The sequence below is a fragment of the Orcinus orca genome, chromosome 1 (assembly GCF_937001465.1).
Source record: "Orcinus orca chromosome 1, mOrcOrc1.1, whole genome shotgun sequence".
NCBI lineage: Eukaryota > Metazoa > Chordata > Mammalia > Artiodactyla > Delphinidae > Orcinus > Orcinus orca.
Genome location: NC_064559.1, coordinates 99,832,422 through 99,849,895, shown reverse-complemented (window position 1 = coordinate 99,849,895; position 17,474 = coordinate 99,832,422). Strand labels below are relative to the sequence as shown.

Genomic DNA, 17,474 nt, shown 5'->3' with positions numbered 1-17,474 from the left:
CTAGATACCAGGTCTGTCTGACTTCATAGCCTGTGGCCTTAACCACTGTGCTGTATTGCATTTTATGGTCCATGTTTTCTTCAGGACCTGGAAGTCCAGTAGTGGGATCATGAATAAATGATTGTTATAGCATGGTGAAGCACCTAACCTGGATTAGTAGGGTCCAGAAGAAATCCTACCAGAGTTATGTCCTAAAGGATGAGAACTGAGCTGGAAGGGCTTAGTCACTTCCATCTGATCATTTAATTACAGATTAGATTTCCTTAAAAAGGAGCCCTTCCTCTTATAGGATTCACCTTTTTTCCAGGGATTCATGACAAACCTATGTACATAAAATAACCCATTTTTATAAAACAATATGAAAAAGCAAAGATCAACAAAGGGATGGATTCTGGCCCCAACTTATTATATTAAAAGGCTACAATTTCTTCTTCCTTTATAGCAGACAAGAAAGACCTGAGTCCAAAGTACAGAGGAATGTCAGTGAGAAGATTTTATGCTTTTTGTAGATTAGTTTAGAGTTACCTTCTTTATTGGCTCGTGAATGCCCTTCTTTCAAGAACTGCATGATTTTCATTCTGGAACGGTGCAGAGGCAGTTGTACATATGGTTGTTTTCCCTGGAGACAAGAGACTAGCTGGGTGATGCCATATATGACACGAAGAAGTAAGGAATCCATTTTGCTAGCTTTTAATTTGCTGCAAAAAACATTTAACTAAAAAGTCAAAGGTTTCTTGTAGAAATAGCACCACCCTGTGGTCCTTGAATATCTTTAATTTTCCACTTGACTGCTACTTTATTTAGAGACATGATGCTTTCTCTCCAGTAGAATTGAGAACATTGTAGGGTGTATTGTTCAGATCCTATGGAGGTAACAGGCCTTGAATTCTCATTGGCTTAACTCAACACATGATATTGTTTGTGTTGTGTGTATATGTTTTGTTTTGCTCTTGATGTTGCTATATTTCCAAAATGGTTTACAGGGAGGGAATTCCTTTTCGGTCCAGTGGTTAAGAATCTGCACTTCCACTGCAGGAGGCACGGGTTCGATCCCTGGTCGGGGAACTAAGATCTCACGTGCTGTGCAGTGCTGCCAAAAAAAATGGTTTGCAGGCAAATATGGGAGGGGATAGACTTAGGGATGCAGTTTTGTCATCTTGGGATGCCATCTCAGCATGTAGGTTTTAAGGTTGCCATGGCAGGAGAAAAAAGAGAATTTATACCCACTCTTAACTGGCTCTGACTAGAATTGACCCAAGTTATTTCTGTTGATAGCTCATTAGCCAGAACTAATCATGTGACCCCAATCTTTCTGCAAGGGAGGCTGGGAGGTATAGAGTACATGTGATAAACATTGCTGTCTCTGCATTCGCAGACAATGTTGGAGCAACTGTATTACTTTACCCTATTACTTTACATTAAATATGCAAATTCTGGTTCAGAGGTTTATATGTGCAGCTCACTGAGTTGCAGTGTAGTGCAGTTTACTCTCACTTAGCTAGATGCTTTACAAACTCCCCCATCTCATCATGTCTCTAAGAAAGATTTTTTTATTCCAGGGCACAAGTATGAAGTATTTGTGGTGCACTGGGTACTTGGAGAAGGAGATACAAAAATGAATAAAACCTGATCCCTTCTCTTTCCTTTCTCTTTCAAGTGTGTGTGGCCTAAAATGGGAGACAAACTTGTGTGTAAGATAACATGATGCAATAAAAAGGATAAAGATTTTGGAGTCCCACAAACTTGGATTTGAATTCTGATTTCATCACCTACCAACTCTGTGACTTTAGACAAAGTTATTTAACTTCCCTGAACTTTGATTTCCCTCATAATAAAACAGCGTAATATTCTACCTATCTTCTAGGATTCTTGGCTCAAAAATAATGTGTGTATAACACTCTGTTGCCTAGCATTTTATAGGTACTCAGTTAACAAAAGCCATGAATGTAGTTCAAGGCAGAGTAAAAATGCATGCAATACAAAGAAAGTGCTATCTATAGAGAGGGAAAGATAATTGCTTTTGCCTGGAGGTGTCTGGCAAATCCTCACAGAGGATATGACATTTGAGGTGAGTCTTAAATGATGAGTAAGATTTAAATAGGGAGAGAGGGAAGCTGAAATAGAATGAGCAGAAATATAAAGGCATGAAAGTGAATAACATGTTTTAGCATGGTTGGCTGGCTGGAGTATAGAGTTTATAAAGGAGTAGGACTAGAAAAGGAGGTTGAACTTATAGCAGTGGCCTTAATTATCATGCTAAGGACTTTGAGACTTATTTTGACATTAATAGGGAACCATCAAAACTTTTTGATTAGCTGAATGTTAAACCTATTTGGGAGGACAAATCTTCTGGACTGTGAAAGATGAAGAGTCAAAGATACCAGTTAAAAAGTTGTCAGGGAGTCAAAGGTCTTGTTAAATGGTTATAAATGTTATGAGAGGTAGTACAAAAATAATATACATTTTCTGCACTCATGAAGCTGCTTGGTGAGACTAAATATAAATACAGGCAGCTTTCATACTATCTATTGACCTAGCGAGCAGCTCCCTTTCTACAGCCATCTCTCACAACCCTGTTTTCCTCATTCTACTGGATTCATACTCTAATCTTTCTCTTGTAACTGGCATCTTTTCACTTATACACAAGGCCTGTTATCCTTAAACTCAGCTTGGGAGTTCTCCAGTTAGCATTTTCTCAGATTTATCTCCTGAAATCTCATCCTCTTCCCCAAACCTTTCCCAGTTCTGAGGTTTCCATGTGCAGTTCACTGAGTTGCCTGTAGAGCAGTTTATTTTCACTTAGCTGGATGCTTTACTCACTCCCTCGTTACATGTTCTTAATGAAAGATTCTTTATTTCAGGACACAGCTAGCAAGAAAATTGTTGCAAGGAGTGTAATTATACCTATCAAATAGGAACGTTGCACTAATCCCCTAATAACTGAGGTGACTAGGATTACTAGACAGCTGGGAATTGTACAATACTGGCCACCATTCATCACTGTAGGCAAGAGCATTAAATGAAGTTTCCTGAGTTAGGTTGTTAATGGCTGAGCTATGCTCCTGAACAATCTCTAACGGAATTGTTTCCATATGGGACAGAGCCCAGACATAGCAACACAAGCTGGAACAGATTCAGAGTATGAATAATGTGATTGGACTTAGAGAATTATAAATAATAACAAGGATCTGTTTTACATAAAACTAAAATGCATGATAGTGATATTTTTCCCTGTGGCAGATATGGCTTAAAACCTCTGTGTTGTAGCAAGCGTAAAAAGCCTATTAATTGTAAAACACTAAAATGGTTTCTTTTATAGTTGGACCCTGGACGTTTTTTGCACATAGGGACCCAGGCACCCCAATGCCTTGCTGCTCACCTGGATAACCAGGTTGCAATTGAGAGTCCCAGAGCTATTTCCCGCACCAGTGAGAATGATCCGGTGAGTTGCTAACGTGTATATGGGTTTTTTTCAGGGCTTATAATTTGTATTGCCATCATTTTACACATAAGAAAAACTGAAACTGAAAGAAGCTAAGCAGATTTTTACATATAGTCAGACAGTACCTGAGACAGCATTCTGGAACCCTGATCTTCCCCATCCCTATCTGATACTATGGTAACATAGCTCAGACAGGTCAGTCCATATCTGTTTTGGTTTAATTCCTACCATTGAACTCACTTTGTGCCAAGGGTTTTGTTGGGTATAGAGTAGGTACCTAGTAAATACTTAACTACTCAATTCCTTAGAAGTTAAATTTAGTAGTGATTATTGATCTTAGTGTATGATGGGTTGGCAAACTTTTCTTGTAGGAATCATATAGTAAATATTTTAGGCATATGAGCCAAAGTGATCTCTGTCACAACTACTTAGCTCTGCCATAAACAAATGGGCCTGGCTGTGTTCCAGTAAAACTTTATTTACAAAAATGGGTAGCCAGCCATAGTTTACCAACCCTGGTATGGAGAACCCTAACAAAATCAACTTACTTGCCTAGGACCACATAGTTTTCCTAATAACCAATCTGGTACTATCTTCCACCTTTCTAAGTGGATTTCCTAGTGTCTGGAGAGGGAACTAACTTGATTTGTTGAGAAGAGCAGTATTTAAAGTGAAGTTTATCGGTAGAAACCAGGATTCCAGCAGTATCCAGTGTTGCATTTTCTATTTCAGGTCCCATTAGGCTAAATGCTGATTTCTCCTTCCTCAGTATTATTGTTGCCTCTTATAAATGAAATCAGTTGTATGGTCTGTGCTTAAATGTGAAGGGAACCAATAGCTTTTCTCTCCCTTTTTGTCCCTACCCCTGCCCTCTGAGTTGCCCCAACTTAACATATGCTGTGCTTGTGGAAGGGAAAAAAATAACTCATTACCCAAAACACCATCTCAGCAGGGTGTGTTTTATTTATGTCTCTAGCGTTCATCTACTTTCACAAGCACAAAATGAAATAGAATAAGTGAATGAAGTCATTGAATTGCCTTTCAGCTTTTCCCTGTAATTGTAGTCCCTTTATCTGCCAGTTCCTCAGAGGTTTCTATGGCAACAGTGGCATGCAGATGATCTTGTCACGTGACTGGATCATCTCTATGCACAGCACAGAAGAATCCAGATGGCAAGATTTGTCTCTGCTCCTTCCACATCTAGGGTTTATGTTGCCGAGCAACTGGCTTCATCATTCAGGCCAACATCAGCTTTATATATACACTGTGGACTTGGGGACAACAGCGAGCATTTTTTGTCTAAGAAATGAAAGAATATCTTTTCCAGCTCTGAGAGAGAAGTGTTTCCTCACTACAGTCTAGAAGGCCCTTGACACTTTTTCAAAGTCTTTGTCACTCTATCCATTATACCTGTTTGCATTTTTATTTCCTAGGCCAAGCATGGGGAGCAGCATGAGGGTCAGCACTACAACATATCCTTCCAAGATCTGAAGACTGTATTCTCCCATGGCCTGCCTCCTCGCTTTGTAATGCAGGTGCTCAAAACAGGGGAGGGAATTGGAGGGAGCTTATAACACAAGCTGTTGATAGCAGAGGGGTGGAATTAAATGAGTAGAAAACTATAAAAGATTTAATTTGAATCTTAAAAACAAATCAGATAAATTGAGCTATTGATTATCTTTTGTGAATAGTGCTGTTGTTATAATTACTTTAAGCAAATGCTTATCTGCAGTTAACCTCTTTAAATCCTTTTTGGAGCCAGGCAAAATATTCTTAAGTAAATAAATAATATTCCACTCTTTTCCTTGTGTTACCCAACAGATTTCTAGAAACTTTAGACTTCAAATAATTGTTAAAAATGAATTTAATATTTGCCTTAGCAAAATATCATGAAAATAGTTTATATGTATAGAAAAGCAAAAACATAATATATTTTTGAGCCAAATAGAAATGATATTTGGATTAGATGCATCATTCATTGTTCTTCTTCAGTCTCATGGGTTTTCAGAAAATGTAGTTTTGTGGTCATAAATTCAACCCAAAGAATGTAATCTTGGATTGCTTTATAGCCATTGAAAGAATTCATAGTTAACTGCAAACAGAGTTTGTTGGCAAAATTTTTTTTAACACTTTTAATAAACATTTATTTATTTGTTTATTTGACTGTGCCAGGTCTTAGTTGCGTCATGCAGACTCTTAGTTGTGGCATGCATGCAGGATCTAGTTCCCCGACCAGGGATCGAACCCAGGCCCCCTGCATTGGGAGCATGGAGTCTTGCCCACTAGACCACCAGGGAAGTCCCTGGGAAAATTGGTTGTTTTGGATAATTCCTGCTCAATTAGTTTCAGCCTCAGAAATTATTCCTTCTTATTGAAATATCAAACTTGACTGTGCAGGTGATTTTTAGCTTAGAAACCAGAGGATGTCATTTCTTCAATGTGTTTTATTTCAAGAAGTTAGATGAGACACCAGTAAAGGGGCTAATTCTAGGCCATAGACAGCTTGTCATCAAAAATTTTGTTAAGTTTGGAAATAGGACACGGTCAGAAGAAATCATCTTTAAACTGTCCCAAGACATTCGTAGTACAATCTCTAACATAGTTCTGAGGGCCTAACTTTAACTATTGCAGGTTGCTTTCAGAATGGTTAACCACCAGTGCTTTGGAAGGAATTACTCATACATTCTTTCCATAACTTCCATTTATGTAAAGGCCAACTCCCTCACCATTGTTTGTGTATTTTAGTACTGTCATATTGCCTAATACGGCATTTCTGTTTTAATATCTGTATCATGTTTTTGAAGGTTTCACTTTCCATTAAGTTTGAACTTACCTGTCAAAGTCCTTCTCCAATTCAATTGTTTGGTTAGGATTTCTTTAAAAAATACCAACACTATCTTAATCCCTATCTGATATACTTGTGAATAGTATTTGTTAGGTACTTATTCTTATCAGTAGACATTATTAAATACTTTATTTGCAAATCATTTTCACACATATCACTGCTTCCCAAATTTTTCCACCAAATTATTCCTGATGGCATAAAGGGAATGAATTTTGTGTGCCAGTTCTCTGGTGTATCTGTATACTGGTGGTGTCAGGTATGGCCTCATAGCTGTGGGGCAGTTGGTCACACCTGCTCCTGATCTGGTATGTATATAAGTTCTAGAGAAAAGTCTAGGTGGCTACAGTTATAAGAATTAGCTAAAGGGACTTCCCTGGTGGTCCAGTGGTTAAGAACCTGCTTTCCAATGCAGGGAACGTGGGGAACTAAGATCCCACATGCCATGGGGCAACTAAGCCCATGCGTCACAACTACTGAGCCTCTGCCCCCCCAACTAGAGAGCCCACGTGCCGCAACTACAGAGCCCAAGCACTCTGGAGCCCACGAGCCACAACTAGAGAGAAGCCCGCGTGCCGCAACGAAAGATCCTGCATGCCGCAACTAAGACTCGATGCAACCAAAAATAAATTAATTAATTAAATTTAATTTAAAAGAAAAATTAGCTAAAAATAAATTTAAAAGAATTAACATTTATTTGATGCTTACCATGTGTCAGATGCTTTGTTAAGCATTTTACACGCTTTTAATATTTATATCAACCTTAAGTAGATTACATAGTTATGTCTGGATTATTTGTAAATTTCAATTAACTGATGTAATATCTGTGCTTCATTTACAGAAATAATCAAAAGCTGAATGTTACACAGTTGGTGCGGGATAATGTGTTTCAATTTTTAGCTAAATTACATGGCTAAATTTTCAAATTCAATACCAACCTCTCCTAACTGAATAAATGAAAAATAGGCAATTTGATGCTATGGTTGCTATGTTGGACTCAGTGTATATTACCAAGAACTGGCTAGAAGTTCCACACCCCACCCTCTCCTTCCTCTTTCCCTGTTTTGTTAGGTGAAGACATTCAATGAAGCTTGCCTGATGGTAAGGAGACCAGCCCTAGAGCTTCTGCATTACCTGAAAAACACCAATTTTGCTCATCCAGCTGTACGATACGTTTTCTGTATCCTTTCCTGCTTGCCTGGGCTATCTGAGCCAATGCTTTCCTTCCTCAAATGTGGGAAAAGAAGAAATGCTTTATTTGTTGACAGTTGAAGTGTCCCTTTCGGTGGTGTTTTCTTTCTTTCTTTCTTTTTTTTTAATTAAGAAAATACCTTTATTTTTAGCCAGAAGGGGTTAAGTCAGAATTGACACTCCTGTAGTAAGAGTGCATGAAAATTCTAATATTTTGAAAATTGACTAAATTTATTTTCCTCAGGAACTTGTTTCTTTTACTCCTTGCTCTAATTGGAGATTTTTGCAGTCCTAAATTTAAAAGACATAAGTAATCTATTTTAGTGGTACTGTCAAAACAGCTTTTTTTAAAATTAGGTATGAACATATTAAATAGCATATTAACATACTCCAACTTTTGGTGGCTCATCTCTAAAATGACCCAATTCTTCATCTCATGTTGTGTTTCTCCTGTTTTAGTTTATCACTTAAGATGCTTCATTTGCAGTTGAGTAAGAAGAAAGTCCAACTCACAATGGCTTAGGTAATAAATGATTTTTGCCTAAGGAACAGGAACATCAGGTTTAGGCTCAGGTTTGGTTATTTCAGCAGTTCATTGAGGTCATCAAGAACTCAGATTCCAGGACCTCCCTGGTGGTCCTGTGGGTAAGACTCCGCTCTCCCAGTGAGGGGGACCCGGGCTCGATCCCCGGTCGGGGAACCAGACCCCACAGGCATGCCAAAACTAAAGACCCTGCGCGCTGCAACCAGGACCGGGTGCAGCCAAAACAAACAAATGAATATTCTTTTAAAAAAGAGAGAACTCAGATTCCTTTAATCTTTCTGCTGTCATCCTCACCATATTAGGTTTTGTCTCCAGGTTGATTTCTTCATGTTGACAAAATGGTTACAGCAGCTCCAAACATCTCATCTTCACAGAGCCATGTCCAAAGGCCAGAAAAGTAAACATTCCTTTCTTGCATTCTTTTTTTTTTAAAACAAAGAAAAATTTCCCAGAAGCTTCCATCAGACATCCCTCATTTCATATTGCCCAGAATTACGTCACACATCCATTCCTAAATCAATTCCTGGTGAGAAAAAAGAAACTACTATTCCTTTCTCTTTTTTTATAAATTTATTATTTTTAAAAATATTTATTTATTTGGCTGTGCCAGGTCCTAGCTGCAGCACACGTGATCTTTGTTGCGGCATGCAAGATCTTCAGTTCTGGCATGCGGGATCTTTTAGTTGCGGCATGCAGGATCTAGTTCCCCAACCAGGGATGGAACCCGGGCCCCCACATTGGGAGCGTGGAGTCCCAACTACTGGAAGGTGGTGTTTTCTTTAACAGCAAGTGCTTTAGATGGCGAGAAGGGAACAGGAAAAACCCTCAGTCTTTGCCATAGTATTCATTTCTGTGCAAAACAGGATTGGCTGATACTGCATATTCCAGATGGTAAGAACTTCCCTCACTATGTTGGGGTTAGTTATTCTGTTACTGTGGTAACATTGTGGCTTCAATTTTCTGACAGGGCTCTGACAACTAAGGGAGAAGTCTTTGCTCCAGGTACAGGCTGGTCTGAGTTAGTTTTGGAACTTTTTGATAATTAGAATGAAGTATTTTTTGGCGCAGCAATCCTCACTTTGATAGCTAATGCCCAAGAGCATAAACTCCCCCCTTAGTGTTCACCACAAGCTTTATTGCCATCAGCCAACAACTTTGAGTACCCTTAGACCCTTTGACATGGTACTGTTTGTCAGCATTCTAGGTTGTCAGCATGGATCTTAAAAACTTAAACTCTCATACTTCTCATATATCCCTCCTTGTTTTGTTCAGTGTTGTTTGCATCCACATTTTCTGCCTTTAAAAACTGCCAGGAAGCTGAGGTGACCTTTAATCCATTTATTTGTGTATTGTGTGTAATGATAATATTTAAGATGGACCAGACCAAAAAGTAAACCTCTGAAGCAAGAAGGCTTTAAGAAATATATATGGGAAACTAAAGTCATCTCCCATAACTTAAAGAAGCATAGAGTATTTTGAGTTGAATACAGTCAGTTCCTGCCTAGTTTGTTTTCTTTTGCCTTTTGATTAGCTCATCTTTGGGTGAAAAACTGCCGGGATCTTCTGCAGTCCACCTACAACAAACAGCGCTTTGATCAACCTTTAGAGGCTTCAACCTGGCTGAAGAATTTCAAAACTGCAAATGAGCATTTCTTGAGTCAGGTGACTAGACTCCCAGAAGTTTGGTGCTGGACAATCTTTTAAGATTTTTATCTTCTTTGTGCCCTGAGTACCAGTAGACTATGGAGAACTAATATTGTAGTTGGGATAACTATACCATTTTGTATTTCTTTCATACATTTTATTCACAGTGAGTTCACACGCTGAAACTCATTTATCCATGTAAAATAAAGAGGCAGCAGTAAGCTGGTCGCATCTGGTGGGTAGCAAAGTGAAGTCCAGATTGCTTCATTGACTTTTCCAAGGTGACAGCCTAAAATCCTCTAACACACATTTCAACTACATAATTTTCTCCAGATTAGATCTCTTAGGTACCAGAAACATATTCGTAAAATTATTCTCTAGTGATGCTTGGATACAGTCTCTAGGCCAGGGATTTTCAACTCTGGATGTAAGTCAGAATCACCTAGGAGCTTGTTAAAAATGCACGTGCCAAGGCTTCATTCTGGGCCTTTTTAGTCAGAATCCCTTACTTTTTTGTGTGTGTTTTTTTAAGCTCCAGGCAGAAATGGGCTAGAAAGCATTCACTTCCCTGCTGAGCTCTCTTACAAGGCTTGAAAAATAGATGAAAATAGAATGCTAATAACCTTAGCCTCCTACCCTACCTTCTTAGCTAGGGATGGGTTCATCCTTAGGCTAAGTGGCCTTTTTTGGTCTTTGTTTTATTTTTAGATAAAAGTTCAAGAGAAGTATGTCTGGAATAAGCGAGAAAGCACTGAGAAAGGCAGTCCCCTGGGAGAAGTAGTTGAACAGGTATAAAAAAAGACACTGAACATGTACTATGTCTAACCAGAGACAGCCTCTTGTAGGACTGCAAGCCACTGTCTCTCTTTCCCTACAGGGCATAACGCGGGTGAGGAATGCCACAGATGCAGTTGGGATTGTGCTCAAAGAGCTAAAGAGGCAAAGTTCTTTGGGTATTTTTCGCCTCCTGGTGGCAGTGGATGGAGTCAATGCTCTCTGGGGAAGGACCACACTGAAAAAAGAAGATAAAAGCCCGGTAGGAAAACTGAGTTTCTCTATTTTGGTTTCTCTGATTTCAGAACCCATCATATACGTAGGCTGGGACATAGCCTTCTAGACCATGCAGTATATTTTCTTGCCTTGGAATATTTGAAATAAGATGTATAGTGAAAATAGTATCAGAAGGAGATGATGCCACATTCCATCATCCACTGAATACCAAGAGCATGACAACAAAAGCTGTGGTTTCTTTGTCAATTTTCTTCTTTCTATTCTCTTTTCAAAATGATGTTCTCTGGTCTAAGCAGAGACGATCAGAAGCATCAAGGAAGGGGGTGGGTTGGGGTAGTGGGTATTTTCTCCCTTGGTAACTCTTTTTAATCTCCAGAAGCATGGCAGTTTGAGGAGCAGTGGCCATGTAGCTTATTCCAGAGGTACCTTCAGGTACTATAGTTATGTAGTAGTTGAGGATTTTTTTTTCCTCTTTTTTTTTTTTGGCCTCACAGCACAGCTTGTGGGATCTTAGTTCCCTGACCAGGAATTGAACCCAGGCCCTCGACAGTGAGAGTGCAGAGTCCTCCAGAGATTTCCCAGCTGAGGATTTTCTAGTTGTTGTCAGTGCAGATATCTCAGGGGAGCATCCGGGCAGAGCAAGTAATGTTCTCTTCTCTCCCTCTTTTCTCCCTTTCTCCTCCCTCTCACCTCTGTCTCACACATTGACCGATGTGCAGATTGCCCCAGAAGAACTAGCATTTATTTACAACCTGAGGAAAATGGTGAAAAATGATTGGGTGAGTACACATGATACCTAACAGATTTCAGAAAGAAATGTATTTTCGTTTTAAAGATGTTCAACTGCCTCATTGCTAATACCTACTGGTCTCTAATTTTATGGACAGAAAGTTCTTATATCTTATTTAATTCTCATAACTGTACCAAGTTTTAAATCTATATATTTGTTTTCTTATCTTTCCACTTGACTGGAGTACACTTATTCAAAACCATTTTTTTTGAAATATTGGCATAATTTCACTTTGCTGCAATTGTTCAAGGTGTTTTTATTTCTTATCAACTTTGGAAAGGATTTTGATAAATTTAAGATCATGTAGCAATTTATTGTCAGAGTCAAACTGAGAATTAATAATCAAATTAGTTGCCAGTTAACTGTGCTAGATCACACTGCCATACCACCATATGGCAAAAAAAAAAAAAAAACTGCAGATGATTAAAATGCATTTTTCTGTCTTTTTCAAATTCAGCTTTTTCTCCTTTCTTTCAGCAAGGAGGCGCCATTGTGTTGACTGTGAGCCAGACCGGGTCTCTCTTTAAGCCCCGGAAAGCCTATCTGCCCCAGGAGTTGCTGGGAAAGGTCAAATCACTGGAAAATTTGTTTACCCTTAGATAGTCATTCTGTCTAAATATACATACATATATATATTTTTTTTTTTTGGACATAATTTCAGACTTGGAGAAAAATGGTATTCCTCTGTGACTTCAGCTGGATTTCTAAAATGTTAACACTTTACCATGTTTGCTTTACTCTTTCTCTCCATCTATTTTTTTTCCCTGAATAATGTGACAGTAACCTGAGATATGATGCCCTCTTTTATCTCTAAATAATGCATATTTCCTAAAATCAAAGATATTCTAGGGCTTCCCTAGTGGCGCAGTGGTTGAGAGTCCGCCTGCTGTTGCAGGGGACATGGGTTCATGCCCTGGTCCGGGAGGATCCCACATGGCGCGGAGCGGCTGGGCCTGTTAGCCATGGCCGCTGAGCCTGCACATCCGGAGCCTGTGCTCCGCAACGGGAGAGGCCACAGCAGTGAGAAGCCCGCGTACCGCAAAAAAAAAAAAAAAAAAAAAAGATATTCTAATGTATAACCACAGCACAATTTTCAAAATCAGAAAGTTAACATTGACTGTTACCTAATCTATAGAATATATTCTGATTTTGCCAGTTATCCCAGTGTCCTTTACAGGAAAAGAAAGTCCTGGATAATGCACCGCACTCAACTGTCAGGTGTCTTTAGTCCCCTTTAATCTGAGACAGATCCTCAGTCTTTGTCTTTTATAACCTTAATATTTATATCTCTGTTTTTGAAGAGTACATGCTAGTTATCTTATGGGTTATTTTATGGGGTTGTCTGTTTTTTCCTGACTATACGTGATGTTAGAAGTTATAGTGTGTCTTCTCAGTGCATAATATCAGAAAGCACATGGAACTTATTTCTCCTGTTACTGGCAATATATACTTTGAACACTTAGTTAAGGTGCTCTCCACCTGATTTCTCCTCAGTAAAGTTACTCTTTTCCTTTTGTAATGAATAAGTATCTTGTGGAGATATACTTTGAGACTAGGTAAATATCCTTTTACTTCTCAAACTTCCCCTTACTAGTTTTAGTTTCCATCGGTGATTCTTCCCTAAATCAATTATCATGATAATTGCAAGATGGATATTTTCTAGCTCCACCATTACTTCTAAATGTATCAGTTGGCCCTCTCTTATATTTAAGAATTTTCCTTTCTCCCTTGTGTATTTGTTTCAATATAGACATGTGGATTCTTATTTAATGGGTTTAGAACCCATTAAATAATTACTATCATTATTTAGTTTGCTGCTTAAGATATCCCAGATTTGGCCAGTAGGAGCCCTTCAAGCTGGCTTCTCTGTCCCTTTAACATGTCCCCATCATTTTTCTCCCTACCTTTCCTCCTCTGTCCCCATCATTTCTAAGCACTTCTTTACTTTTGACACAAGAATATGTTCCAGGGCTTCCCTGGTGGCACAGTGGTTAAGAATCCGCCTGCCAATGCAGGGGACACGGGTTCGAGCCCTGCTCCGGGAAGATCCCACACGCCACAGAGCAACTAAGCCCATGCGCCACAACTACTGAGCCTGTGCTCTAGAGCCTGTGCTCCGCAACAAGAGAAGCCACCGCAGTGAGAAGCCCACACACCGCAACGAAGAACAGCCCCCGCTCACCACAACTAGAGAAAGCCCGCGCGCAGCAACGAAGACCCAACGCTGCCAAAAATAAATAAATAAATTTATTTTTAAAAAAAAAAAAAAAAAAGGAATATGTTCCAGACTCATCTTGTACTTTCCATGCCCTAGCCCTAAAATCAGCCATTTCTTCAAGGAGCTTTGGTTCGTTTTAGAGGAGAATAGTATTTAGAAACCAAGACCTGAGTGCTAGGTATACGTATTGCTACTGGGATGTGGGTGTCACTTCTTCTAGGCCCTCCAGCAGAGTTAGTAAGTAGATATATGCACTATTCATATATACAAACATACATGTATGTGTGCTATATGCATATATGTGTTTATATATACACATCCACACACATCTGTATCTGTCTCTCTATATTAAAAAACCATAAATCTGATACCTCTAGTTCCAGGCTAGCATCCCAGCATTCATTGTATCCTTCACCCTTTCCATATTTGTAACCCTCTTCTCCAACGATAATCTCTCATTCACAGTGTATTTACATATTAGCTCAATCTTAGATTATAGTAAAAGTAGTTTCAGAATTGCTAACCCTTGCCTCTATACAAATAAGCTGTGAACTAGAGGGCAAATTTTTTTTTTTTTTTTTTTACTTCTGTCTTATTTAGGCTCAATATCTTTTAGAGCAGTTTTTATCTTTAGCCTAAGGGTCTTTTGTTCAGATATTCTGTTCAGAAGTTAGTTTGGGTTAGTTTCTCTCCTCCCTTCAGTGTTATGTTTGAACTTTGAAATACAATTTGATTCATTTGTTTTAGTTTATATAGGATCTTTTCCCCCATCCTTGTCATTTTAATTTTTTTGAGTATATGAACTATCAAAACTGTTGTTGACTGTTGAAGTTAGAACTGTAAAAAAAATTTAAACACGTATATGATTATGTGTGTATACTCTCAGATAAGTGGCATTCCCCCCACCGCCCCCCACCGCCCCTTGCCTCAAGCGTTATCTCTTTTTTAAGTATATTTGTGGCCATGTAGAGCAAGGGTAGCCAGCCCCAGAGAACGTGGAGTAGAGGAGAATAGAACAAAATCTCAAAGACCTTATCCTCAAAGTGTTTAAATAAACACTGATTTGTCACTTAACAAATACTGTATCTTTATCCTTTTTCTTCTCCAGGAAGGATTTGACGCCCTGGATCCCTTTATTCCCATCCTGGTTTCCAACTATAACCCAAAGGAATTTGAAAGTTGTATTCACTATTATTTGGAGAACAATTGGCTTCAGCATGAGAAAGGTCAGTTGCTTAGCTTTTTCCTCTCACAGAAGAATCCCACTGAGTCAGAGCCTTGATCTCTTCTTCCCTCAGCAGCAGCCTGTAATTTGTACTTCATCTTTTTTCCCTTTATCTTGACTTCTTTCTGGCTAATTAGATGGTACAGAAGGTGTGGGGTTGGTTAAAGTTCGATTTACAAGAGACATTATATCTCTCCCTAAAATTCTCACGTTAGTCTAGAATAAGATGCTCATGCTAACAGAGGAGGTGAGACCGAACCCAGGTGATTGGGTTGCTGCCACACTCTGTCACATTTATTCATCGTTCAGCACACTTGCATTGAGAGGCTCATATGCTAGGGCACCCCCAGAACAACTGATGCTGTGTGAGAGGCTACTCCAGCACCAAACCAAATCCTTGCTATACCTGTCCTAGTACTTGTAGATGAAAGTGTTCCAGCTGCTCATTTAACCCTTGCCCTCAGTTCTGGGTGGGTGTGGGTCTGTTGGGGGGCGGGGTGCAGAGGAAAAATAAAGGTGGTTCTGTTACTAGGTAATAGAGAATTAGCTGCAGTTGGAATAGGTTATTAAAGGAATAGGGGGAAGAGTATAAAGCAGCTGCAGCATGATGAGTTAGGAGGCACAATGGAGAGATTTCTAAAAGGGCCTTGAGAGATTTGACAGTCCTTAAAGTCCAGAGGATAGTCTTGAAACAGAGGGAGAGATAGATGCTGGTTGGAGGAATAGAGACAGAAAAGGAAATTATGCATAGAAAAAATAATACTGGCGGATGGAATAAAGGGCCTAGAAGTGAGGTTTTGGGAGTGCTAATTATATCAGAACATAGTCTGGATAACGTAGCCTTTGACTACAGAATTTGCTAAGTAACACAATGCTACAGGAGAAAACTGCCAGTTTTCTGTTTGGCTCCATTTTAGCTCATACAGAAGAAGGGAAAAAGGAGTTGCTGTTCCTAAGTAATAGGAATCCTGGGCAGCTGGAGCGGCTCTGTGCCTACCTCTAAGCCATGGTCACAAGGTACGTGGAAGACAATGGACCTTTCTTCTAATGGACCCAATCAGATGGGGGAGTCCTGCAGTACACAAGAAGAGCAGCCAGGCACGTGCACTTATGGGATTGGACAGTACTGCAGTCAGCTCCCAGCCTTCGTTGCAGTGGGTTCCTTGTGATGTGACTGTGGTGGCAATAAGATGTCCTGAAACTAACATCAGTTTATTAGTTGTGGTTTTCACATTTTAAATAATCATGTAGCTTTTCCTAAAAAATTAAATTATCTTTCTTAAAGTGTTGTGTTATATTTATAAGATGGAAAGAGCCTTCAGATTGGCCAAATTGAATTTCTTTGGCATTCTTCTTGTTGAGACTAAATTCTACAGAAATTTTCCAGACTTTATTCAATTTAGGAGATTGAGACTCAATCTCCTGAACTTCTCACTCCCAGTCCATTCACTTCCTATTTACTCTTTTATCAATGGTCCCTGAGAACTTTCCTCAAACTCCAGCTGAGTCTGGCAACTTTGTATAGTACAGCCCCTTTCTACAGGTTCCTGAAAGAAGTTCTAAACCCCTACAGCATACATTGTATGTAGTGAATTAACATCTTTAATCCATGTAGAATAGTACTGTCTGTGTACCATCTTTCTGAGATTTGAGAAAACACTGACTCATCAATTTCAGAAGAGTCTGATTCTCTCACCATACCCAGGTTGTTGGTTCCAAAGAGTGAGAAGTTTGATTCCCAGATCTGCTGCTTATTAGCTAACTAACTGTCTGAGCCTATTTCCTTCTCTAATTTTACCTTATCTCTGTTTCACCTTATGTAAAGGTAATAATAATGCCAAACTTTCAGGGATTTTGTGAGAATTAAATCACATAATAAATGTCAGGTGCCTCACACATAGTAGGCCCCCATAAATGATAGGTAGCTACTATTTATAACTTGGATTCTATTAATGCTTTATTTGAACAATTACTACGAGAAGAGAGTCTGAATGTATATCAGCATTTTTCACTAGAGAGCCAGCTGCCCCTACCCTATCCTCCTCAAGGATTCCCTGTCAAAAATAAAACCTCCATCCCTGGCCCAGTCCCCAGACACTTTAGCTAGACTGATGTTCTAGCATCAAACTCAAAGATAACAGCCTTATAGAGACTGCTTAACCAGTTGGAAAGTTTGAATCCATTTAACAGATCCCTTTTAATATAGTTCTGCTTCTCTGACTGAACCCTGACCGATACGCCTCCCAATACAGATAGTCAAGCCTTGAGATCTGTCTTTTCAGGAGCTCAGATGGAGCTCCTCTCCATCCTTACTACCACTGCCTTTCATAACCCCATCGCTTCTTGTTTGAGTTACTATAATCATTTGCTAATTTGTTTCTCTGCCAACTACCCGTGGCTCCTCCCTCCAGTCTTTCACTGGGTTGCCTGAGTGAGCTCTCTAAACACAGCACATCATGCAATTCCCTTAATGTCATTCAGTGGCTTCACTATGCCTTTATTTTTGCCATGTATGGGTTACAAAGTTCAAACCATACAAAAACATTTCATAGAAAATCAGGCTCGTT

At 39.3% G+C, this 17,474-nt stretch overlaps 1 protein-coding gene across 4 annotated transcripts in view; it reads left to right on the top strand.

The window, feature by feature from the left end:
• DAP3 (death associated protein 3) overlaps positions 1-16,191 on the top strand; it is a 29,063-nt gene extending 12,872 nt beyond the window's left edge. For 2 of the 4 annotated variants that reach the window (XM_033414648.2, XM_012538560.3), the window contains exons 3-13: positions 3,320-3,442; positions 4,876-4,977; positions 7,356-7,464; positions 8,818-8,910; positions 9,551-9,681; positions 10,372-10,452; positions 10,541-10,699; positions 11,394-11,453; positions 11,942-12,031; positions 14,791-14,908; positions 15,825-16,191. In XM_033414648.2, coding sequence (XP_033270539.1) covers positions 3,320-3,442; positions 4,876-4,977; positions 7,356-7,464; positions 8,818-8,910; positions 9,551-9,681; positions 10,372-10,452; positions 10,541-10,699; positions 11,394-11,453; positions 11,942-12,031; positions 14,791-14,908; positions 15,825-15,910 — 1,152 coding nt within the window. In that variant the 3' untranslated portion in view covers positions 15,911-16,191. The remainder of the gene's footprint in view (positions 1-3,319; positions 3,443-4,875; positions 4,978-7,355; positions 7,465-8,817; positions 8,911-9,550; positions 9,682-10,371; positions 10,453-10,540; positions 10,700-11,393; positions 11,454-11,941; positions 12,032-14,790; positions 14,909-15,824) is intronic. The other 2 variants (XM_033414649.2, XM_033414650.2) reach the window with 2 other exon arrangements.
• The last annotated feature ends 1,283 nt before the right edge of the window (positions 16,192-17,474 follow it).